Source organism: Euprymna scolopes, chromosome 41, assembly GCF_053919585.1.
Source record: "Euprymna scolopes isolate OS-2025 chromosome 41, ASM5391958v1, whole genome shotgun sequence".
In the NCBI taxonomy this organism is placed as follows: domain Eukaryota; kingdom Metazoa; phylum Mollusca; class Cephalopoda; order Sepiida; family Sepiolidae; genus Euprymna; species Euprymna scolopes.
The window spans coordinates 21,728,087-21,754,815 of NC_136522.1; the positions used below are offsets into that span (position 1 = coordinate 21,728,087).

The 26,729-nt window shown below is 33.5% G+C and overlaps 1 protein-coding gene across 10 annotated transcripts in view; it reads left to right on the forward strand.

The window, feature by feature from the left end:
- Window positions 1-26,729, forward strand: part of LOC145266406 (ETS-related transcription factor Elf-5-like) — a 128,500-nt gene that overhangs the window by 85,170 nt on the left and 16,601 nt on the right. For 5 of the 10 annotated variants that reach the window (XM_080122065.1, XM_080122061.1, XM_080122064.1 and 2 more), the window contains 2 exons: window positions 15,842-15,943; window positions 26,227-26,337. In XM_080122065.1, coding sequence (XP_079978191.1) covers window positions 15,842-15,943; window positions 26,227-26,337 — 213 coding nt within the window. The remainder of the gene's footprint in view (window positions 1-15,841; window positions 15,944-26,226; window positions 26,338-26,729) is intronic. The other 5 variants (XM_080122062.1, XM_080122063.1, XM_080122067.1 and 2 more) reach the window with 3 other exon arrangements.

The window sequence follows — 26,729 nt, forward strand, 5'->3', positions numbered from 1 at the left end:
CAATGTAATTTCCTTAAAACCTAAGTATAATTATTCATCCGTACATCTAAATTTAATCACAAGTTCAACAATATTCTTAAGTGATAACTAAAAATAACTTCATTGGATAATGTCATGGCAATAAATTTGAAAAATTGACATTGAAAATTTAATTTTAAAATTCAGTTCTGGCTTGTTTGAGTTTCACTAGTGCTCCATTCATAAGATGATATATATATATATATATATATATATGTGTGTGTGTGTGTGTGTGTGTGTGTGTGGGTGCGTGTACGTATGTCTGAATGATTAAGCGCATATATACATGCGTGTTTTGGTTGGAAAAAAAAGTATATATATATATATATAAAAAATAAAGAAATAAAAATAATTGTTAGCGGTGGATGTGTGTGAGTACGTGTGTGAGTGTGTAGGTGGGTATGTATACATGTATGCTCCTACATATATTTCTATGTATGTGCGTGTGTGTATGTGTGTGTGTGCCTGCGTGCGTGTGCGTGTGCATGTGTACATGTACATGAATGTATATGTATGCGTGTGTGATTGTGTGTGAGTGTGTGCTATACATGGGGAAAGAAAGTCTTTAAAAAGAACCCTAAAAAAACATAAAAACCTTCACCAAATGGACCAAATGCCACTCTTTGAATATAACTTTGACCGGACACTTTGAACACTTACAGTTGGAGTCAGAATGTCTGAGACCACACATCACACTGAAAAACACATTTAGTATCAGCGGAGGTAACTCTACAAACTCCCATTTTAAAGAAAAACTTTTTACGAAAACATCTGAAGAGAGCACACCCTAAGCTCGAAACGCGTTATAAAAATATTTTAAAATAAAAATATGATGAAAACCTTTTAAAAAAAAAAACACAATTGTTGATGGCTACACTCTTTTAAATATACATTTTTTCTCTCGTTGGAACTACACAACCATCACTTTAAATATATATATATATATATATATATATATATATATATATATATATATATATATATATATATATATATAATAAAAGTTACAATAAGTTTACCAAGATAATCAAAATGGTAAACTTAAAATACATTATAAATATTAAAGAGTTAATATTTGCAAATAAAGTAAACTCAGCCAGATGTAAAAGCTCAATAAAACCAAAAAGGAAATAGAGCTTATAATATGAACAAATGATTAATAAAACATATTAAAAGACGTCTTGAAAAAGAGTTAAAAACATATTTAATTTTAAAAAAGGAATTAATTAAATATGTTTTTAACTCTTTTTCAAGACGTCTTTAACATGTTTTATTAATCATTTGTTCATATATATATATATATATATATATATATATATATATATATATATATATATATATGCATATATGTATGTATGTATGTATATTATATACATATATATATGTATGTATATTATATACATATATATATGTATGTATATTATATATATATGTATGTATGTATATTATATACATATATATATGTATATTATATACATATATATATGCATGTATGTATATTATATACATATATATATATATATGTATATATATATGTATGTATATTATATACATATATATATATGTATGTATATTATATACATATATATATATGTATATTATATACATATATATATGTATGTATGTATATTGTATACGCATATATATATGTATATTATATACATATATATATATATATATATATGTATATAATATACATATATATGTATATTATATGCATATATATATGTATATTATATACATATATATATGTATATTATATACATATATTATATATTATATATACATAATATATATACATATATATTATATATATTATTATATATATAATATATATAGATATATATTATATGTATATATTATATATATATTATATATACATATATATTATATGTATATATTATATATCTATTATATATACATATATATTATATGTATATATATTATATATATATATATTATTTATACATATGTATATTATATATAAGTATATTATATACATATATATTATTATATTATGTATATAATATATATACATATATATTATATGTATATATTATATATATATTATATATTTATTGTATATACATATATATATTATATATGTATTATATATATATTATATATATTATATATACATATATATATATTGCATTCTTCGAAACTCCATGGAATAAGGTTTTTCTTATTTATTTATACTCCTTGTCGTATGTTGTATACCTTCCATACTGGTCTATAATGTTTTTTCAACTTTGAATAAATTTTTAATAATAAGCTTTCAAAGAATGCTATTCTTGTTATTCTTCTCATCAAAGGACAGATTCAACTTACAGTTTTAATTTCTCTTCTCTTATAATAAGTCGTCCGGGGACAATGGACTCAACAACTAACAAGGTAGACACGGGCAAAAAGTAAACAGCAAAACGACACAGAAGAATGACAGACACAGGTTGTTTGGTTAAAGACGACGGTTCGCCTTTTATTTGCAAAGGAAACGAAAAATCCTATGATCTGGAATCCGGTTGTCCGGAAGATCGCACGTCACTGGAGGCTAAGTTCTGGAGGTCCCGAACAGGTACCCTAGACGTAGCGTGGTTCAGGGTTGCTCGTTGGGTCTTGAACAATCGGTTGGATGTCAGGGCGATCCGGAATGGTTGGTGGACACTGAGAACGTAAGGTTAGTGTTAAGGAACGGACGACACTGAGAATGTAGGGTCAGTGCTAAGGAACGGACGGTCGGTAGGGAGCCAGGTGCAGACGAGGTCGCAGAACGAAAGAGTGAGGTGCGAGCGAGGTTGCAGGCTGGAGAAGCGACGTGCAAACGACGTGCAAGCGACGTGCAAGCGAGGTTGCTGGTCAGAGGAGCGAGATGCAAGCAAGGTTGCAGGTCGGAGGAGCGAGGTGCAGATGAGGTTGCCGGAAAGCTACAGGAGGAGCTGGAAGGCACCAAAGGCTGGAAGGCTGCAGGAGTGAGCTGGAGGCGCTGGAGCGAGCTGGAGGCACTAAGGGTTGGAAATGCAGTGGGGATGAGCAGGAAGCCGCTGGAGTGAGCAGGAAGGCTGCAGGAGTGAGCAGGAATTCGCTGGAGACTGGTGGGTTTCAGGAGGCAAGCAGTAGTGAATCGCATTAGTAAAAAAACTCATTAGCCCTGATAAGGGCTTGTTGCTTAGCCCTGATAAGGGCTGTTTGAACTGCTGCTAAGACGACTGCTGCTGCTGCTGCTGCTGCTGCTGGAATCCTTCGGCTGGTGGATTTGGTCAACGTGAGTAGTAGCGCCAGTCGTCGCTTCGAGAGCCTCCTTCTACTCCCTGGCCAAGTTGGTTGATTGATTGATTTATTTGCTTCCCCACTGAGCAAATAAGGTACAAGGCCGTTTTTTTAATGTGGAGAGTGATGGGGAAATGGGGACCAGCTCCCCGGGGAGTAGGGGAGCTGGATAGTACCAATTGGTATGAAGAGTTTCCCCTACATGGACCAATAACTGATTGCCACAAGGGAAATGGTCTTTGCTTGAACTTTGGTGCATAGCCCCACAAGGTGGGGAGGGTGAGTTGGTTGATTGGGCCGAAACAAGCTGTATTCATTTGGCCAGTGTGATACTTAGAGGCGTCGTTCCCCATAAGACAAACAAACGACTCTAATTAATTCCAGAACGAAATTTATGCAATCAAAAGTAGCTTGGGAGTTTGTTGATTTCATTTAAATTAATTTCGTTTAAAAAGTAAAAAGTTAATCGCCTGAATTATTAGTGTTTTGTTTGATATATTTGAATTCCGACGTGCGTAGCAAAGTCGACGATGGAAAGAAAGGGAAGGTGAATGCATTCACTGAACCTGGATATTGTTCATACGTTAGCTCGCGTTAGTCAATCACGTCCTTTGTTTAAGGTAAGGGAAGATGAAGAGAACAGCGGGGATGGAAAGAGAGAGAAAAATGGAGGTGGTGATTTTGAAACCGCGACAAGGCCCTCTCCATGGATAATTGATCATTATCAATTAAGTATAGATGTACGTCTTGTATTTGCTTGGGAAGGTAACCTTTCTTCCTCGACGAGTGTGTTTAGTTAAGGGGGTGGACACTTCTGGAGTTGGATGTACCTCTTGACGTGCTGACTGTGACGGTGTGATTGATGGGGCAGGTGTGGCGTGTGGGTGGGTCGAGATGTGTTCTATGTGTTGGGCCTCAAATTCGCATTTGTTGGGATTGATTTGAAGACCATAATGTTTCAGGCGGCAAAACACTTCCTCTAGGTGTTTCTCATGGGCATCTGCATCTTTGCTGACCAATGTCGTCTATGCATGTAAAGACATATAGCAAACCACGCAGAACTTCGTCCATCAATGTCTGAAATGTTTGGGCCTTGAAGGGCATTTTTAAAAATTCAAAAAGTCCAAAAGGAGTTGTGACTGCTGTCTTTGGAATGTCTTCCGGTGCGACTGGGACTTGGTAGTACGCCTTCGTCAGGTCGATTTTTGAGAAGATACAGGGCCCCTGCAAGCCCGAAGCAAAATCATGAATATGTGGGAGGGGATACCGGGCAGGAACAGTGGACATATTAAGTTTCCGGTAGTCCATGCAAACTCCGAATTTCCCTTCGGATTTTGGTACCAGGTGAAGAGAGAGAGAAAAGGAACGGAGGCAGTGATTTTGAAACCGCGACACCATCTATAAATATAAAAGCGAAAATGTGTGTGTGTGTGTGTGTGTGTGTGTGTGTGTGTGTGTGTGCATTTCCGTGTATGCCTAAGAAAGTATTCTTTCCAAGAACCAATCAGTCGCCTCACAACTTCTTAAAACTTTTTATATCGCGTCTAAATGATAATATCTACGATTTAACAACAGTGGTCGTCTCTCTATTTAATTTTCCCGACTTGGAAACGTTAAATATTCGACATTTTCGGATCGGCACCTGTTGCTTTCGTTTTTCGGTATAAAAAAAAGCGAAACTTGATTTGAATCACTAGCCCACGGCCAGTGGTCTCCAGAAAGCAATGTAACGTTTGGTCAATGTCAGCTTCGTCATATCAAACGATTGCTTTCATTTCGAGATGAGACACTACCCCTACTAAACAGGGAGCTGGTTTTCCCCAAAGTTAGGTAAAAACAAACAAACCTAGTTATTGACCTCATTAAAAACTGTCCTACAGAAAATATTAACTGCTGAATAGCTATTGCTTACGATCGCCGCATGTGCATTAAGCTTTTGCATATTAAAAAAGAAAGCCAACAGACTCGCAGTAAATAAAACACTGTCCCGCACTCAAAGTTCAAGTCATTAACTCGTCAAAAACGGGCACCTGCCAAGTCACACTTTTTTTAACACTTTATTATTTTCCAACTACACGTCAAAGCTTCGTTTTTTTTTTTTAAACAAGCACCCGGCCAACGATTTACCCAAAAACACACACACCTACGAATACCCGGGCAACGCCGCGGACCCCCCGCTAGTCTATAATATAAATCTCACCTGTCTGTTTAAATGTATGTATGTATGTCTCGCAAAAACTTTCGACAGAGGCGACGGATCCTGACAAGATTGGCACCTTTTTGAAGCTCAACGTCTCGGACGACAAATATCGAAAAATTGTCCAAAAACATGAATTCCTTCACCCTAAACTCGGCCATTTTGTACAAAGAGGGGTCAATCTTTTTCACCGTATTTTAGCAAGTTATCGTCACTGTTGGATTGGCTTCGGTTAATTTCAACGCTTTGACTCCCGGTCGCGTCATGGGGACATCAGCTAAGGCGTCAGATTTTTTTTCACTTTCTTTTCTGCCTTCACGTCACAGGTTCGAGCCTGCCTGACTGACTGCTATCACTTTTTTTTTAACATCTCTCCTCACTTTGGCTGCCTACTGTTGTTTTGATTCCCTCTCCACGCTACTGCCATTTTTTTAACACCTCTCTCCACATTCGCGGGTTCGAACCTGCCTGCCTACTACTGTGATAATATGAACAGTTACCTCCCCTTAGCGAACTCTCTAAGGAAGAGAGTTCTAAATATAGAATCACTTCCATTTAGTTGGGTTTTCAGAAGAATAAAAAATGAAGTTCATATCATGACTCCTGTAACTGCATCTCATGCGTTGTCGTTCTTCCTTCCATAAAAGTGATCTTATTTCAACTACCACTTTTTTTTTTGCTCAATTACATCCAAAAGTAGCTAATATATATATATATATATATATATATATATATATATATATATATTTATATATATTTATATTTGTATATATATTTATATATATATATATTTATTTATTTATATATATACTTATTTATGTATTATATATATATTTATATTTATATATATATATATATTTAAATATATATTTATATATATATATTTAAATATATATATTTATATATATATATATATATATATATATATATATATATATATATATATATATATATTTATGTATATATTTATATATACATATTTATTTATAGCTTTAAGTAAAAGAGAAAAGAGAAAGATCAATTCCACAAAAGGAGGTTTATCCGGATAATGCCAAGCTCAACAATAATTATTGGAGCTTATAAAATAGGACAACAAGAGAATGAAATGAAGACACAAAACTATATATAGGTAGATATAGAATGGATCATTTATTGAATAATGGAAAACAGGCAAAATTTGGGGGATAGAAGGGACTCTTTATGCCAGGGCATTTCGAAGCCTAACGCTTCTCATCAGAAGAGTAGAGAAGGTGCTAGGTAGCATGGGAGAGATGCGGCGTCTAGTGTAAGGTTCGTTAGGGATGAAAAAGATTAAGAGGAATTATAGAGTGTTGGGGGAAACTTTAATGAATTCTAAATAAATAAGGAGAAGCTTATTATATATAGTATGATATATAAGAATATAAATTGTCTTTAACATAGTATTGAGATTAAGGGGTAAATGTGTTATGGTTGAATAGGCCGTGTATTGCTAATGTGTGGTAATTTATTTTAACGGTTTATGGGGTGTCTATTTTCTATGGAGCGGGTAATTTTTGATTAATTTGGTGGGGGGGGGGTATGTAAGATTGTAGAACTGAAAGGTAATATGCTGCAATATATTTATAAGTTTCTACTGTTATGATATATGGAGTATGATCATAAGGGGGCGGTTGGAGATTAGGGTGGCAATGACTATGAGTGCGTATAACTTGATGTAAAAGGTTAAGTATACATATTGATGTTAAAATGGGGGAGTAAGGGAACCATAGCTACTTATGAGAGTGGTGAAATTTACCAAATAATAGTAAGGTAATTATAATAGTACAGAAGATAATAGTAATGACAATTATAATAATAGTAGTAATAATAAAGCTGAAAATAAATTATAGTAATAGTAGTAATAATAAAGTTGAAAATAAATTAGATGTAAAATTAAATATGAAAAAAAATATTAAGAAAAATAAAATAAAATAAAAATAAAGGCAAAATTAAAAGTAAACATTAAATTTAAACATTAAACATAATGCTACCAATAGTTGTGATAAAATTAAATTCCAAATTACTGTTAATGACAGTGAAGATGGAGATAATAGTAGCGATTATGGTGCAATGACGGGAGTGATAATAATGATATCAATTATAATGAAGATTATAATTATAATAATGATGATAAAAACAGTAATAATAATAACAATAGTGATAGTGTAAAAAAACAGTGCAGTAATAATAATGATAATGCTTCTATCACCACCTCCAAACATCACCACAACCATTACCAATAATAATAATGTAAGTACTGTTAATATTAAATTATTATTATTATCATTATACCAAAAAATAAACGTGTTCACAACGGATTGAAAAACTTGTTGGGAATAGTTGTGAGCGTCTCTGAGGAGTGACTGGATGGAAGATTTACAGTTCTATGGACGAGAGGTAATTGTCCATCCTTTCACGAAACAGCTGTAAGAGCTTAACGCCAAAAAGAGTGAATTTCTATTCATGTAGGTTGTGATTTTATTCAATTTATGTATAAATATATATATATATAAATATATATATATATAAATATATAAATATATATATATATATATATATATATATATATATATATATATATATATATATATATATGGCGGATTCTCTCATCGAAGACAATGAATGAGGGTTCAATATGCAATCTTCAGCAGCTCCTAAGCTCTGTGATATCGCATGCATAATCCTGTAGACGTCCGGCACCCTCCTTCACAGATGGTGAACTTTCATATGCTCGTCGGGCAAAGATGCCTTCTCGAGTGAAGAGATAACGCTGCTTTGCTGCGTGCTCTGAAACCACAGTGGCATACATATTCATTTTTAGGTGGATTTTTCTCTGTTTTGCCTTCATATTTGTATGTGCAGCTCGTGTTAGGAAAGAAAAAAAAGAGAAAATAAAAATGGCCGCCCCCTGGTATTTATGGACTGAAAATCACGTGATGTGACGAGAGGGGGGAGGGGGTATGCAAATGAGATTTTGTTGGGTCTCTCTATAAAAGAGCCGTCTTCTTTATTTTGGGTGTCAGAGTGGAAAGTGCAGAGAGAAGAGAACAGTTAGATTTGAGTTTGAGACTTTTGATCTAAGGTTGAGTTCAAATTTAACGTCATAGACTGCCACCTTCACTTTTAGAGACACATCATGGCTGTTCCAGAGTCTGTGTCGCAACCTACCAAATGCCTCACTAGCTTTATTAATTCTACTTTGGATGTCCTTTTCAAATTTAGCATCATCAGACACAACAGATCCGAGGTATGTAAAAGAAGATACTGTTTTCAAAGCTTCACCATCAACATATACCACTGGTTGTGAAGAGGACGCAGCGTTTGGTTTTGGCTGGTGAATAATTTCGGTCTTTTTTATGCTAACTGTAAGACCGAAGGCCGTACATGCACCAGAAAAGCTATTGAGGATGCTTTGTATCAAGACTATAGGTGACAAGAGCACAGTCATCAGCATAAAGGAGGTCAAGAACAGTCTTCACAGAAGTCTTGGTTTGGCCTTGAACCGTTGCTGGTTAAATAATCCTCCACTTGATCGATACTCAACACCTATGCCTCCTAAGGTGTTCTTGAAAGCTGTCTCAAGCATCACTGAAAAGAAAAGAGCAAATAGGATCGGAGCAAGGACACATCCTTGCTTAGTTCCATTTGACACTTCAAATGGTTCACTAGTTCATAGCCAGATCGTACTTTCGCCACCATTCCCCAGTGAAAGGAGACAATCACATTCAACATCTTGTCTGGAATACCAAGCCTCCTCAAAACAGTCCACAGGGCATCCCAGGAGACGGTATCAAATGCCTTTGTGACGTCAACAAATGTGACAAACAAGTCCTTATTCTGCTCCCTCGCTTTCTCCTGTAGTTGTCGAAGGCTGAAAATCATGTCCACAGTACCTCTTCCTGTCCTAAAACCACACTTAGTTTCTGGAAGCACAGTTTTACAGATTGAACCATTGAGTCTGTTTAGGATTACACAAGCTAGAATCTTACCAACAACAGACAAAAGAGAAATTCCTCTATGGTTATCACACTCACACTTATTTCCTTTGTGCTTAAACAGGGGAATAATTGACGCGTCTTTGAACTGTTGTGGCACGGTACCAAGTTCCCATATTAATGAAAATAGGGCACTTAGTTTCCTGATTAACAGTTGGCTTCCACATTTGTATACTTCTGCAGGTATGCCGTCATCACCTGGAGCCTTACCATTTGAAAATTGCTTTATAGCACATTCAATCTCTGACATGGATGGAGTATCAGCAAGTGTCTCGATGGTTGGCCTCTGAGGAATATCATCAATCACCCCTCGATCCACTGTCGATTCTCTGTTTAAAACATTTGAAAAGTGTTCAGCCCAGCGCTTAGTAATTTCTTTCTTATCAGTGAGGAGAATGCCATCCGATGAAAATATTGATGCCACCTTAAAATGGGATCTAACATCCCCTTAAGGTTTTAGTAGAATGATTTAAAATCACACCTATCCACCACATCTTGTAAGGCCTCAGTTTTCTGCTCCCACCAGTTTTGTTTCATTTTCCGGAGCCGAGATTGTGCCAACCTTTTTGGTCATTCTGAAAGTCTTGTGTTTCACTGAAAAATTTTTGTCAGTAATCCATACTTGATGGGTTTGGTGCATGTTATTGAGCAGAGGGAGGATAGTTGGATCATTTTCATCAAACCAATCTTGGTTTTTCCTTTGAACATATCCTAATGACTCTTTAGCAGAGTCATACACTGCAGTTTTAAACTCTCTCCAAGATGCCTCAATGTCATTCCGACATACAACGGAGGACAGCTTTTCATCAGTAGCCTTTTGAAATGAGTGCATTATCTCCTTAACCTTCAATTTGCCTACATCAATTCTCTTGATGGAAGAATTATGTTAGTTTCGAACAGGGCGCTTGATTTTCATCCTGACTGTGGAGCAGATCAATTTATTGTCTGACAAACATTCCCCGATGCTGTAAGAACGTGTAAGATTTATATCTTGTCTATCATAACGACGTACAATGACATAATCAATGAGATGATAATGATTAGACCGGGGATGTTTCCAACTGGCTTTCTTGCAATTAGGCAGCTGAAAGACTGTATTAGTGAGCAAAGATCGAATTCACTGCAAAGAGACAATAAGAGAACACCATTTGAGTTGACTTTACCAATTCCATGTGAACCAATGACATTTCTCCAAAATTGTGTATCACTACCCACACGAGCATTGAAGTCACCCAAGACAAACAGCTTATCCTGTATACAGACCTTGTTAATCTGTTCGTGTAAAGAGGAGTAAAACCTCACTTTTAGCTCATCAGATGAATTAAGTGTAGGTGCATAGCAACTCAAAAATGTGGCATATTTGTCCTTTCCTACTGCAATGCGCAAGGAAATAAGTCTGTCATTTATACCAACGTGCAGTGACTCAAGATTTTTGGCAATATCATTCCTGATGGCAAAACCAACGCCAGATTCAGGTTTCTCAGAACTTGGTTTTCCAATCCAATAAGAAGTGTATCCACCTTCAACTTCCTCTAGCTGTCCTGTATCAGCAAACCTAGTTTCAGAAAGAGCTGCAACAGAAATTCTATGATGCCTTAACACACGGGCTATAATAGCGGTTTTTCGTTCAGGGTTCTTTTTGTTATCCTGGAGTGTTCTTATATTCCAAGTCGCAATGGACATATTCATTCCATGTATTTTGTTTCTATTCTTGATTTGGGTGCAAATATTGAATGCCCAGACATCTGCACCTGATGACAGGGACAAGAGCAAGTAAACAATTTTTAGGTCACCTTTTATAGACCCCTCCCCCCATGAAGAGGAAAGCAGTGCCATCCTATAAAGGGCTGCTTTGTTATGAAAGGAGGACACGAGTCACACAATTACCTGCGGGTGTTGTGAAAAACGGCCATCTACCTTCCACCACCTATGTACAATGTTCATGCTAGGAACTATCAGTGACATCCTTCACCTGTTCCCGTCACAATCCCATCATTGCCACAGGGTTTTATTAATTCATTATTAGTTAAAAAAAAAAAAAAAAAAAAAGAAGCACATATCGATGTATCAAACCTTAGGCTTAAATGAGTGAAAATTGTTCACTGAACAACCGGCACTTTGATTTGTTTGAAGTGGTCATTGCTTGTACTGAACAAAGCACACTCTCTCCATCGGATTAACATGGTCTGTACAGGTGCACGCATGTGCCATATGTCAGATGATAAAACGATCGCAGGATTTTCTTGTAAGAGTGTTCCATCTCCTAGATCAGTTGTGAGCCAAATTGGATTGACAAACATACGCAGACTTTACACCCCAGATTCACTAAACAATTCGTGATTGACAGCATTGACATAATTCTCAATAACAACTCGTTCCAATTCAATAATGACAACTACATTCAAATACTAAGCACTGCAATGGGTGCTAAAATGGCACAAACATATGCCACCCTTACGCTCGGCTTCCTAGAAGAGACCCTTTATGAAAGGATAGATCAGAAATACGGGCACAATATAAAAACAATCTTCATAAAATCTTGGAAAAGATACTTAGAGGACTGCTTTATCCTCTGGAGGACCACATGGGGGGATATCAGAGAACTCCACACTTTGCTACAAAATCTACACCCAAAAATAAACTTCACATTAGAACAAAGCCCCACAGAACTACCTTTCCTAGACATCCTAATAACAATCAAAAACAACAACATAATTACAAACATCTACCACAAACCCACCAACACTCAACAATGTATCGACTTCAAAAGCCACCATCCTAAAAACTAAAATCTAAAATCAATACCCTACTCCCTAGCATGTAGAGTCTGCACCATAGTAACAGATAGACACCTCCGTTCGACTAGACTGAATGAATTGCAAATAACCCTCCAGAAAAGAGGATATCAACTACCACTAATATAGAAAGGTATTGAACTGGCATAAAAAATTCCAATAGACCAACTAAGAATCCCAAAAGAACACAACAAAGAACAAATTTTAGCATACGTCTCTACACACAACACAAACAACCCAGAACTATTTACACAGATAACAAAAAAACTCATCCTTCTCAGTCAGAACGACAAACTAAACAACATACTTAAAACAACAAAAATAATAAAAAGCAAACGCCAACCCAAAAACTTAAAACACATCCTAACTTCCTCAAAACTCGTTCCACACACTACAAAAGGGGTTACAAAATGCAGCAAACCGCGATGTGGAGTATGTAACATAATAATAGAAGGAAACACATACACATTCAAAAACCCAACACAAGCATTCAAAATAAAAAAGGATTTAAATTGCACCTCCAGAAATATAGTATATGCACTAAGATGCACAGCATGTGACAAATCCTACATAGGCGCCACCAAAAATTTCAGCAATAGAGTGGCCTTACATAAGAGCAACATCAAAATTGCAGATAACAGACTCCGCTATGTGTCAAAACACGTACACACATGCAGTGGAAATAACTTCAAAATAATGCCGATTTTCCAAACAGAGAATTATTTTTATTTACTTACACAGGAAAAAAATTTCATAACAAGATTCACTCCCGAACTAAACAGAGCCTAATATCAACACACAAAAACATGAAATACAAGGCACACTCGCATGCACGTACATATACATATACACACCCACACATAAATCAGAACTGACACATTAAGACACACACAGACACACATGCATACAGTCACACACAGACATAATACCTCTATCTTTAATACAACACATTGAACAATACCAACCCTACTTTACCTCGAAACCAACAACACTAGGAAACACCTAGAACCATAGTGTAGTATGTTCCAACACCTCGCCCCCTCCCCCTCAGTCAGTGGAGGAGAAATCCTTTATGACTGAGATAACTATCATCCTTCCTCCCATACCTATACCCCTCCAAGTGCCCCCTCCCCTCTGGGGAACCAGACCTTTCCCACACTAAGAACCGATCCTGGGTCTGGCCATACCCACATGGGGAGACAAATAAATAGAAACATTAAAAAATCCCCTATATATATTTATAAATACACCTCTTTATCTAAACAAACATAATATAAAGAATACCCGAACAGTCTAAGACTGAAACGAAAAATCATAATACTAAAATCTAAGAATCCAAAAAATAAATATCAAAATTGAATGAAAACACCCCTACCCTTATTTCAAAGGAGCTGGTCCCCCCCCCCCTTCACACACACGCACATTAGTAACGACCTTGGATTTCAGTTGCCTTCCTAGGGAAGCAAATAACTTTATAATACTATAAAACAGAACACACATTCTTCAAACCAATACAGAAAACACACACTCACACACCCACTTACACACACGCACACACACAGACACACACACATACACACACATACCCTACCCTATGCACCCAGTTGAACAAGTAACAATGGGCCTTCACCTCCACTCAAGTAAGAATAAAAAAGGAAAAAATGAGAAAAAACAAAGAAAGATAAATAGAAACACAAGCAGAGTGACAGAGAGAGAGAGAGAGAGAGAGAGAGAGAGAGAAACATAAGACGGCAGTGACCACAGTCCACCCCAACCAACCAGCAATAAAAATTGAACATATGAATGAAAAGTAGAACCATTCACACATGTTTCCCCGTTTGGAAACATTTCAAATGAACTACGTAAATGTTCTTTTACATTTTAAACACATCTTGAGTATACTCTAAATATCTTACATTTTAAATACTTTCTGAAGAGGATGCTTCACAGAACGTCTAAAACACATTAAAAACGAGTTCAATGATTTAAAAACATTCTTACAATTATCTACACATAATTTTCAATGGAAACCCAAAACACGGAATAATAAAATAATGTTAAAAAATACACATTGTAACCCCTCCTTATTTAAATATATATACAGGGCGTCCGTAAAGTTACTATACAGTAACAGTCTTATTGTTTTATTGTATTATATTTGTATTAATAGTTAATATTTATTTTTTTTTTACAGGTTTATTTAATCATTTAATCAAAGACTGTATAGTAACTTTACGGACACCCTGTATATATATATATATATATATATATATATATATATATATATATATATATATATATATATATAGTGTCTGTAGGTATTTAAAAATTATTACAGAAATAATAATGTTAGGCCCTTTAAAAATTCGTTTTTATTGTTAAACAGTTTAAAGTTGAACTGAAAAGTCGGTCACTTAATCTCACATGTGCAGATCATGATGCTATAATAATTAGATCAATATGGTCGGATGTTACGACATTTAAAAATAAATGTTTAAATTTCAACGATATTTCTCATGGTTGAGGTTGGCCGTGGGGTTAATTCCTTGCTAATGGAGTCAGAGATGGCTTCATTGCCGGGTTTGAATCTCCCGACCGGCAGTAATCGTGTCACCCTGCACTGATGGTTCCCGAAAGGATGAAACACTAGTGCCTGTAGGTATTGAAAAACTATTATAGTAAAAATTATATATATATATATATATATATATATATATATATATATATATATATATATATATATATATATATATACTCGGGTTTTTTTTTTATTCAAAAGTAATGGACTAATGAATTCAACGAGGTTGTTAGATAGTGCTCAATAAAAAGAGCTGATAATACTGTTATATAAACATGGTCACATCCTGCTGCTACAAATAGCCACTTGTTTCAATCAAACAACAGATATCATCAGGCAGCGACTTGACTATTCAAAAGTTCAATGAATAAACTATTATTATTATTATTATTATTGTTATTGTTATTGTTATTCATTGAACTTTTGAATAGTCAAGTCGCTGCCTGATGATATCTGTTGTTTGATTGAAACAAGTGGCTATTTGTAGCAGCAGGATGTGACCATGTTTATATAGCAATAAACAAGTATATATATATATATAATTATTTGCTATAATAAATAAATACCTACAGACACTAGTGTTTCATCCTTTATCTTCAGTGCAGGGTGTCACGATTAACACCAGGTTAAAGGTTGGAAAAAAACTCCCAACTCTCTCTCTCTCTCTCTCTCTCTCTCTCTCTATATATATATATATATATATATATATATATATATATATATATATATATATATATATATATATATATCTTGGGAGTTCTTTCCAACCTTTAAAACTATATAAAAAAAGAAAATAAGTTTTAGTCCCAAGATGTTCATTGGAAAATTCTAAATGAAATCGGTCACAAGAATTTCTATGTGTGGGAAAGAAAAAAAAAAAAGAAGATATGTGGCCGTGGTCGTGTTTCTAATAATAAGAGATTATGTTTTTCTCTTGAGTGAATCCTGTTCTTTTATTTTCTAACGACAGGTAAAAATTTGGAATCAAACCAGTCTTGGTTTACCATTCCTTCAACTCAGTTTCACACACAGCTCAATCATTCATGTACGCATGAGGTCAACAACAAACCAGGTAAACAATCATCATCATCATCATCATCATCATCATCATCATCATCATCGGTTTAACATCTGTTTTACATGCAGACATGTGTTGGACGCCCTGTAGAAATTTACTTCCAAACTAACTTACTTCTGACCAGGTCTTTATTTATCCCTCTTTCTCTCGTGTTCATCCTTATCGCTTCCGCCCATGTTTTCTTTCGCTTTTGCCTCCCAACTGATCCTGCTACTTCAACTGTGCTACATTTACAAACCTAAGAACTCTCATTCATTCTCTCAATGTGGCCATACCATCGCAGTCTCCTGTTCTGCACACATCTCTCTATACTGTCCAAATCATCAAATACAAACCTCTCTTTATAACAAACATGATGGACGAAATATTTTCAAAGATGTGACCAAACTCCAATTTATTATTTCTAATGTTTTTTGCCAATAAAAACAATATACAAATTCATTCATCGTAGTTACTTACTCTCTCATGCAAATACTAAGTAGAATAACTTCCTTTTTCTTTTTTCACAAATATTTTTCTTTGTTTACACTAAAGCACTGTACCAACATTGCCCAAAGAGAGGGTATAAGCTAATCTAAGATATAAAATTATATTTTATTATTTGAATTATTCAAAGTACTCCTCCCATCTTAAGTGTTGTTTTCACAACGTTTCAGACAATGTAACCTCCGACTTTCTTCAGGTGTGTCTTGTCAAAATTGGGAATATTTCTGTCGAACTCAGAAATTTGCGCAGAATTTTGAACGGAACCTTTTTATGGCGGTAGCATGGTCGTGTTCCATCAGCCATGACTGGGTAGAAGTCTTAAGTAATTCGCAATTGTAGTCTTATTGTCGCCTCCAGTAAGGATTAAGCCTTCACCCTCCAGAAGAATGTTGCTTAAAACTGAATTTTACTTCGTACTTTATCTGTTGTACCATGGGTCCTTGCAGACAAATCTTATATCGGCTGAAATGTTGTGAGAATAACACTCAAGATGAGAACAGTAGTCCGAATAATTGAAATAATCTAACTAATCAATCCTCATCTAAAAAATTACAAAACTTATTGTGTTTGCGTTTTGAGCTGACAAACCAAACATTGCTTTTGATTAGTTAATTTCATGTTTTTAATTTTTTTTTTTTTTTTTACATTTTCACTTCAAACAAGGCACAGTGCCACTTTGATGTAGACAGTTACTATTAGGGATATAAGTTGCAGGAATACTATGTAGGGAGTTGAGCAGCAAGATGTCTGTTCACATTACACTTAAACTTTTACATGCCACTACAGTTGGGGAAGCAGGAACCCGGAAGAGAATTCCAAAGTCTAGCAGTTTTGGGGAAGGAACTATTAGAGTAGAAGGCTTTCTTACATCTAGGAATCTTTACTGTGTAGGGGTGGGACTTGGCTGCTTGTCGGGTTTAACAGGGGTATTTATGTCAAGGGGGTAGAAAGGCTAGTAGTTTGTCGAAGCATCCACCATTAAAATACTTGTAAAACAGACAAGGGGATGGAACATTTCATCGGTGGGACAGAGGTTGAAGTCTAAATGACAGTTCAGGACCTATCAAGTTGGCGACTCTCTTTTGAACCCTGTCCAGGAGAGAGAGAGACTAGTAGCAGATGCACCAGCCCAAATGTTATTGTTGGACTGTATTATTAGCAATGTAATAACATTATTTACTACAAGTTATTTTTTAAATTACTTAATTCGAATAAGAAAACAATTAATATTTAACATTTTTAAATAATCACCTAAAAATAAAAATCAACCAAACCTGTCTTTTAAATTAAAGAATATAAGTAAGACTTTCCTACTGTTTGTGCAATCACATAAAAATTAAATACTAAAATGACTTCACTGCACCCTGATCAAATAGTATCTATCTTTATAAAATTAACTATGTTTATATTAGTGATGGGATGATTCCAATAGAATTTTTTATTCCGTACTAAATTCTTGATTCCGATACAATTACTGATTCCGATTCTTTATAAATCTCTAAATATTTAGCCATAAAGTTGTTATTTATTCCCGATTATCTTAAAAACACATGATAAATGTGCAAATACTTTCTTAAATGTTAAAATATAGTTGTGGCGATCTAAAGATTTTAGTTTTACTGGTAGTATAAATTCCCGATTTCGATTCTGCTTAATCATCCCAATGCTAGTTTATAAATCTAAACGTATAGAATTTACATCTAAACTAATTAACCGATCATATGAATTTTAGTTTAAATTCCCGATTTCGATTCTGCTTAATCATCCCAATGCTAGTTTATAAATCTAAACGTATAGAATTTACACCTAAACTAATTAACCGATCATATGAATTTTAGTTTAAATTCCCGATTTCGATTCTGCTTAATCATCCCAATGCTAGTTTATAAATCTAAACGTATAGAATTTACACCTAAACTAATTAACCGATCATATGAATTTTAGTTTAAATTCCCGATTTCGATTCTGCTTAATCATCCCAATGCTAGTTTATAAATCTAAACGTATAGAATTTACACCTAAACTAATTAACCGATCATATGAATTTTAGTTTAAATTCCCGATTTCGATTCTGCTTAATCATCCCAATGCTAGTTTATAAATCTAAACGTATAGAATTTACACCTAAACTAATTAACCGATCATATGAATTTTAGAAATATTTCCTAGGTGTAATGGGTGCAAATGTGGACGATATTTAGTTTAACTTAGTTTAATGCAAAAGGGAGCTAAGGGGGGTATGAAATTTTTTCTTTTTTTTTTTTTGCAAAGGAGTTACTGCTTATCAAGACTCGAAGGCCACTCGAGGATGCACAGTAGTCAATGTGAAAATATCATAGCAATCGTTAGTAGCAGAAATTTGGTGAATTGGATTACTTAAGGGGATGGCTCATCAAGAACTTGTTCATGTTGGGCTTGAAGACGACCATTTTGTAGTCAATTGGAAAGCAGATAAATGGAATCTATATATCTATAAAAGTGAAATTGTCTGTGTGTGTATATACGTGTCTGTGTGTGTATGCGTCTGTGTGTGTATATTTCCCTACCAAACTACTCTGTCAATTTTCAATCTACACACTCGAGATTTGACATAAGGAGTATTGAGATTTGGGAAAATCTTTTTAATCGATTTTCTGCCAGAAATTTGACTGTCAAGGGGTCAAAGTTCAATGATTTGACCTTTGAAAACTCTACCAAACTCCTCCGCTAATTTTGGGTCTAAAAACTTGAAATTTTAGATGTAGGTTACTTGGACATGGATCAAGCTTTTTAATTTGATTTGAGCCCAAAACAATAAATGTTAACAGGTCAAAATTGGGGTCAATTTTTTTTTTAAATTGACCTCCGCAATCTCTACCAAAATACTGAGCCAATTTTTGGTCTAGACATTTGAAATTTTACATAAAGTGCATTCAAACATAGGGCAAGCTTTTCAATCGGTTTTTGGCCAACAATTTGGCTGTCAAGGGATCAAAGTTCAAAAGATTTGACCTTTGCGGTCTCTATCAAACAATTCAGCTAATTTTTGGTCTAAACATTTGAAATTTTACGTATAGGGTATTCAGACATGCAGAAAGCTTTTTAGTCAGGTTTTGGGCGAAAATTTGGCCGCCAAGAGGTAAAAGTTAAAAGAGTTGACCTTTGCAGACTCTACCAAACTCCTCCGACAATTTTGGATCAAAACACTTGAAATTTTAGATGTATGTTATCTGGACATGAGTCAAACTTTTTTAATATATATATATATATATATATACATATGCACATAAAGTTATGAACAGCACATAGGGCCCACGCAAAGCCGGGCTGAACTGTTAATAAAGAAGAAGAAGAAGAAGAAGAAGAAGAAGAAGAAGAAGAAGAAGAAGAAGAAGAAGTAGAAGAAGAACCCTTGAATGTGAAAACTAACACACAGGAGCAACAAGTGCAGGCAAGACAAACTGCTGCAAAGGCAAAACATGAAACACTACATGGAATCAAGAACAATGAAACCGCATATTTATAACCCAACCCTACTCCCATAGCCACATCACTGCCCCCTCCCCAAAAAAAAGAGCGAGACCAAATAACCAAGTGGAGTCAAGGAAGAAGGAAAGACCGATGAACTGACCAGACTTCAGCCGAATAAGTGCGAAGAGAACTGGGATCTTGGGAAGGCTTATTGCCACTGAAATCCCAGCAAAGACCAATAGCCGCTGCCAACGAGAAATCAATGGCGAGCAGCTGTTGTGATAATGCAAATTTATTTCCCAAATGTTATCGAAAGAGGTGGAGAGTACTTGAAACATAGGGAGACTTGTAGTCACTCGGCGTCCAGGGAACACCACAGGCTGTTTTTAGGGAAAGATCTCTGAAGATCTGTGTGAAAGCTCCTTGTGAGCCAATAATAATAATAATAATAATGATAATAATAATAATAGTAATAATAATAATAATAATAATGTGAAGATTATTAGCCATCAACTAATAAATATTCTCTAAATTTCACGTGTGGCATTGTGTATATATATATATATATATATATATATCTATTAATTCCTTAAATTAACATCAGGACTATAGTGAATTCGAGAGAGCAAGTTGATGCATTAATTGCGGGTGATTAAATGACTTACTGACTAAATAGTTTTCCAACTAATGATAAAAAATATAAAAATTAAATAAGTTTATTTTTTTTATATAGTTTTAAAGGTTAAAAAACTTCCAAAACTATATATATATATATATATATATATATATTAGTGGTGGGACGATTCCAAAATTTTTCCCGATTCTGATACAATTACTGAGTCTACTCTAAATTTTCGATTCCGATAGGATTCTCGATTCCGATTCTGATTCCTTTAAAACTAATAAATATTTAATTAGAGATTTGTTGGGGTCATTTTTTTTTTGTTTGTTTTTTTTTGTAAATTTTCAAATTTCTTGGTAATTTCCATGTATACTTTTTTTCTGAAATGTTTACATAGTAATTGATTGAAAATTGTAAGACAACAAAAGATTTATTTTGATTTTTAAATACAGCCATATTATATCAATTCGTCGTTCATGCTACTTGAAAGTTTTCATAAACAGTTGAAAACAGTCGACGATTGGTAGGCAAAATGAGAAAACGATGTAAGAACAAAATATTTAACAATGCCCCTACCATTATTACGAACGAATTTCTAAATAATGTTACTATTTAGAAAACCATTTTTAACATGGGGATGGTGTGGGCTTTGTTAACTATTCTGTGCCTTCTGTCTATGAATGAAGTTAAAATTTTATTTTAATTATAAAATTTTGGTGGGTTATTAAATTGATTTGCTTTGCTGTAAACGAAAACAAAAACGAGATGTAAATAATAATAATAATAATAATAATAATAATAATGATAATAATAATAATAATAATGATAATGATAATGATAATAATAATAATAATAATAATAATAATGATAATGATAATAATAATAATAATGATAATAATAATAATAATAATAATAATGATAATAATAATAATAATAATAATGATAATAATAATAATAATAATGATAATAATAATAATAATAATAATGATAATAATAATAATAATAATAATAATAATGATAATAATAATAATGATAATAATGATAATAATAATAATAATGATAATAATGATAATAATAATAATAATAATAATAATGATAATAATAATAATAATAATAATAATGATAATGATAATGATAATAATAATAATAATAATAATAATAATAATGATAATAATAATAATAATAATAATAATAATAATAATAATAATAATAATGATAATAATAATAATGTCAATAAGTTTTTAGATAAACACTCTCAACTAAATTCACATTCCAAAAAGAAATATTATCTTTATAGGTGTGAAATACTTAAAATACGTGTGAAATACTTAAAAAATTGATGGAAAGAAAAGCAATAATATTAGTATTTAAAGTGGAAGATATGTTTCAAATATACATTTAACGTAAAATAATTGGTAATTCTTTTTTGGGACGCCAGCACGCCAGATTTCAATCTGCCATTTTCGTTTGCCAAAAAGTATGCTAGTGTGCCAAATTTCATTCCGTCATAAAAACAAATTCCTACAGAAAAAAATTATTTGTACATTTTTATCTAGCGAATAAACATAAAATTACATATAAAAACACATTTATTATTTCTTTAATTTAATAACGGAACTGAAGTCGATGTTTTGCTTCTAAAACAAAAATAATTTTTTTGATAAATCTCTGCATGGCATACCGGGGAAAATATTTTATCGAAAGAATAAAAATGAGTAAATTTTATTTTACAAGAATCTTCATACATTTATCTAGCCAATAAACATAAATTTATACATCTATAAAAGTGAACGTGTCTGTGTCTGTGTGCGTATGTACATTTCCTTATGCAATAACTCTGTCAATTTTAAGTCTACAGACTCTAAATTTGATATACAGGGTACTGAGATTTTGGAAAATTTTGTGATCCGTTTTCGGCCAGAAATTTGGCTGTTAAGGGGTCAAATTCAACGATTTGACCTTTGAGAACTCTACCAAACTCCTCCGACAATTTTGAGTCTAAACACTTGAAATTTTAGATATAGGTTGCTTGGACATGGATCTAACTTAATAACTTGATTTGAGCCCAAAACAATAAATGTTAAGGGGTCAAAATAGGGGTCAAATTTTAAAACAATTGACCGCTTTTTTCCTTTTTTTTTTTTTTTTGCTCAACATACACTTCCAAACATCTAGGCAACGCCGGGCTGAAATGCTAGTATGTATAAAAAAAAAAACATGTTTATTATTTTTTAAAAATCTACCCTTTATTGTAATGCAATTACACGATTTTCTATTTTTAGATGATTACATGCAAACAGATTGCAAAATTTATTTGAAAAAAATACAATAAGATACCAAACAAGAACTGTAGTATATAACTTTAAAGCAAAATGATCACACTTTATTGATCAGACAATGTTTTGAGGATATGTAACCAACTTTATTTGTTTTAAATCTTGGGAATGTTAATGTTCCAAATCAAACTTTAGTATAAAATATGTAATTGTTAAAAGTCATAAAAGTCACGCTCCTTTCCTACTACTAATCCTAAGTCTGGGTGGTAATACGAAAAATAAAACAATTACATGTGATTTTATGATTTTGCTAAGCGGACTTGAATTAATGGTAAAAATTACTTAACTGCTTAAAAAGTTAGAATATACCGGAAATGTGATCATTTTACATTATATTTATATGCATAATTGAACCCCTATTCGAAATTCTAAAATAGCATTTCAGTGTATTCACACATAATTGCCTAAAAAGTAGAATCTCATATATTTGGGGATATTTTAAATGTAAATAATTTTTTTTTTCAGTTAAAATACTTCTAAATGTTTGCTCTTTATATATTCTATCCAAGGTTTTTCATCTATATTTTTCACTTGTGCCAAAACCAAACAAAATATAAATATACTAGCAGGGGTGCCCGAAGTTGCTCGGGTGTTTGGAGGTGTATGCTGGGCAAAAAAAAAGCAAAAAAACAAAAAAAAATGGTTAATTTTTTAAAACTTTGACCCCTTAAAATTTATTGTTTCGGGCTCAAATCACTTTATTAAGTTAGGTCCAGGTTCAAGGAACCTATATCTAAAATTTCAAGTGTCTAGACCCAAAATTGTCGGAGGAGTTTGGTAGAGTTCTTAAAGGTCAAATCGTTGAAATTTGACCCCTTAACAGCCAAATTTCTGGCTGACACCCGTCACATCGATTTTCCCAAATCTCAGTACCCGGTATTTCAAATTTCGAGTCTATAGACTAAAAATTGACGGAGTTATTGCATAGGGAAATGTACACAGACAGACAGACACACAGACACACAGACAGACAGACACGTTCACTTTTATAGATATAATAGATAACATGAAATAGTTCAGAAGATGTGATCAGATAACACAAGGGAAAAATTGTCCAGACATTTTACATCTTTTGATATTAAAGTGTGAAGTCCTTAACAGACACTATATGGCCGTTTATCAAATAAGTGCGGAAAGCTTTTTAAAATCTGTGATATTGAATAGGTAAGTAAACTCTAGAATATTATTTTACTTATAAAAATATAATTACTTACTGATAAGAACAAATTAAATTAGGCTTGGAGAGTTAATGCTACATCTGCAAATGGGATACATTTTATTCTAGGTTTTCTTTCTTCATCAAATATGCTTGGAATAACAATTGCTACAGTCGTGAAAGATTTGTCCATTAGTTTTGTAGTCATCCTGTCTATCCTCTATTCAACTTGACACATTCCTACTCATTTCTTTTTCAATTCTTTCACAATTTGTCCATCATTTTCACTTCAGAAATCAGCACAATGCTACATTAACTCTATAAACTATCCTGCTTAAAATATCGAAAATGCTTGTAATTGAATTTAATTTCATGGCCACAGAAGATCACAAGTAATGAGAAAACGTAATGAATACCTCCACACACACACACACACACACACACACACATATATATATATATATATATATATATATATATATATATATATATGAACAAATGATTAATAAAACATGTTAAAAGACATCTTGAAAAAGAGTTAAAAACATATTTGATTTTAAAAAAGGAAGCACAAGATAAGTGGATAGTCCTTAATCCGCGGAGTTGCGAAGAAATACTCTCCTTCTCATCAGAGGGTAGGAATTAGCAAAATGCGGTCGCCATTGCACGTCTCTAGCAGGACTAAAGTGCCACATACGTCTAAGTGAATGTCGACACGCTGAGTTCTAGACCTTCAGGTCAATTGTCGGAGTCTCATACGTCGAAAATCGACGGAGAGTCCATCATATATATATATATATATAAAATAAAATAAAAATTACAATTAAATTTACCAAACTGATCCAAGATGGTTAAACTAAATATTTTCTATTTATTTATTAATTTATTTATTTATTTTCCATTTAGTGTCTTTTAACAACTCTTGCTGACTTTTTCTTAAGTAAGAGCCTGTACATTTTAGTTGACCTATATTTTTTTGCCCTATATATTTTTTTTCGCCTTTTACATTTCCTGTCTGGGTCATTTTGACATTTGTTTTTCTATTTTATATTTAATTCTATCACCATTGTTTCCTCTTCCTCTTCCTCTTCCCTGATCTTTCTTATTTACATTTATGTCTGGGCAGCAGTGTGAAAAGCATATCTTATTGTTCTTTTATTAATATTATTGGAATTTTTCCCCTTTTTCCCTTGTACATATTTGTGAATTATTCCATGGATTTCGGCCTTTGGATTATTTTGGACCATCTTCCAATTACGGGATTTCCTTGGATTTTACTTGTGCAAATGGAAATTCAATTAACTTTCTTGGAGTTATATTTTTGGATTTTACCGTCATTGGATTATTTACCTTTCACCAGACTATCCATTCACGTGTAATCACCTTTTTTTTCACCATATTCCCTCTACTTCACTTTTTTGTTATCAAGTAAGATCTTTGACTTACTTGCTGTTTCATCAAATACTTTTGTATGCAAAATCCGATCTCGCATTTTGCTAATTCCTACCCTCTGATGAGAAGGAAAGTATTTCTTCGAAACTCCGTGGATTAAGGACTATCCACTTATCAAGTGTTTCCTTTTCAGATGAAATATGTTTTTAACTCTTTTTCAAAGTGTTTTTTAACATGTTTTATTAATTGTTTGCTCGTATATATATATATATATATATATATATATATATATATATATATATATATATATATGAGCTGTGAGCTATAAAAGGCTGGATATGTGAGTTATGGAGTTCTTTCCCCCTGCCATTTCCACCAGCCCTCCCCACCCCCGGTACAAAGGTTAGGGTGGGGCGGGGTGGGGTGTTAAGTTCCTTTAGTTGGCTAGCTGAATAGTTTCAGCTGACTGTTTCCTCCCCTTTATAGGAGTTTTCAACTTAGTATTGGCTTATTACTTTCGCGTGTACGTGTTACTTTTTTTTTGTCGGGGGGGGGGGGGCATTTCCATTGGTTGAAAATTATTTGATATAACACATTTACGTTAAAAGTTGTTAGCTTTGGGAACTGAGGAGGAACGTGAACTCCAATGAAGCGGGGGGGGGGAAGAAAGGGTGTAAATAATCATAGCTATCTGCATTTCAGCGTTTGTATCAGGTTGACAAGAAAGTTTATTGATTGTTAACTATTCTGTACTTTTATCAGATTTTGTTTTATATCTCGTGTTACTTTTTTACTAAATGAAAACATAAATAAAACAAAAAACATTGTTTCACAGCAGAATTCATGGGCATCCGGGAAATGAAGAAAGAAATTACCGAACAGTTGATTTTTGATAATATACCAGAAAAACCTTTACGAAGAAAACCTGGCCGAAAGAAAGGACAACGTAAGTTTTACTTTGGACCAAACTTTTCCCATGAGGAGTTCTCATTAACGTTCATTAATCTCTCATAATAAAATATTCTTTAGATCCAAAATTGAGTTATGTTTGAAAAATTCCATTTTAGTTCTTGTCATTTTTTTTTTTTTTCCTTTTTCTTTTTTTTTTTTTTTTTTTCACCCCAAACAAGGCATACTATCAATTGGAATCTAAGTTGCTACTATGTGGGATTGCGTCTAACAGGGAACTGTTTAGCAGCGAAATGTCTGTTCACATTACATTTAAACTTCTGCAGGTTAGTGCAGTCAAGGAAGTAGGAAACAAGGAGAGAATTTCAAAGTCTAACAGTCAAAGGAAAGAAACTATTAGCGTAGAAAACTTTCTGGCATTTAGGAACC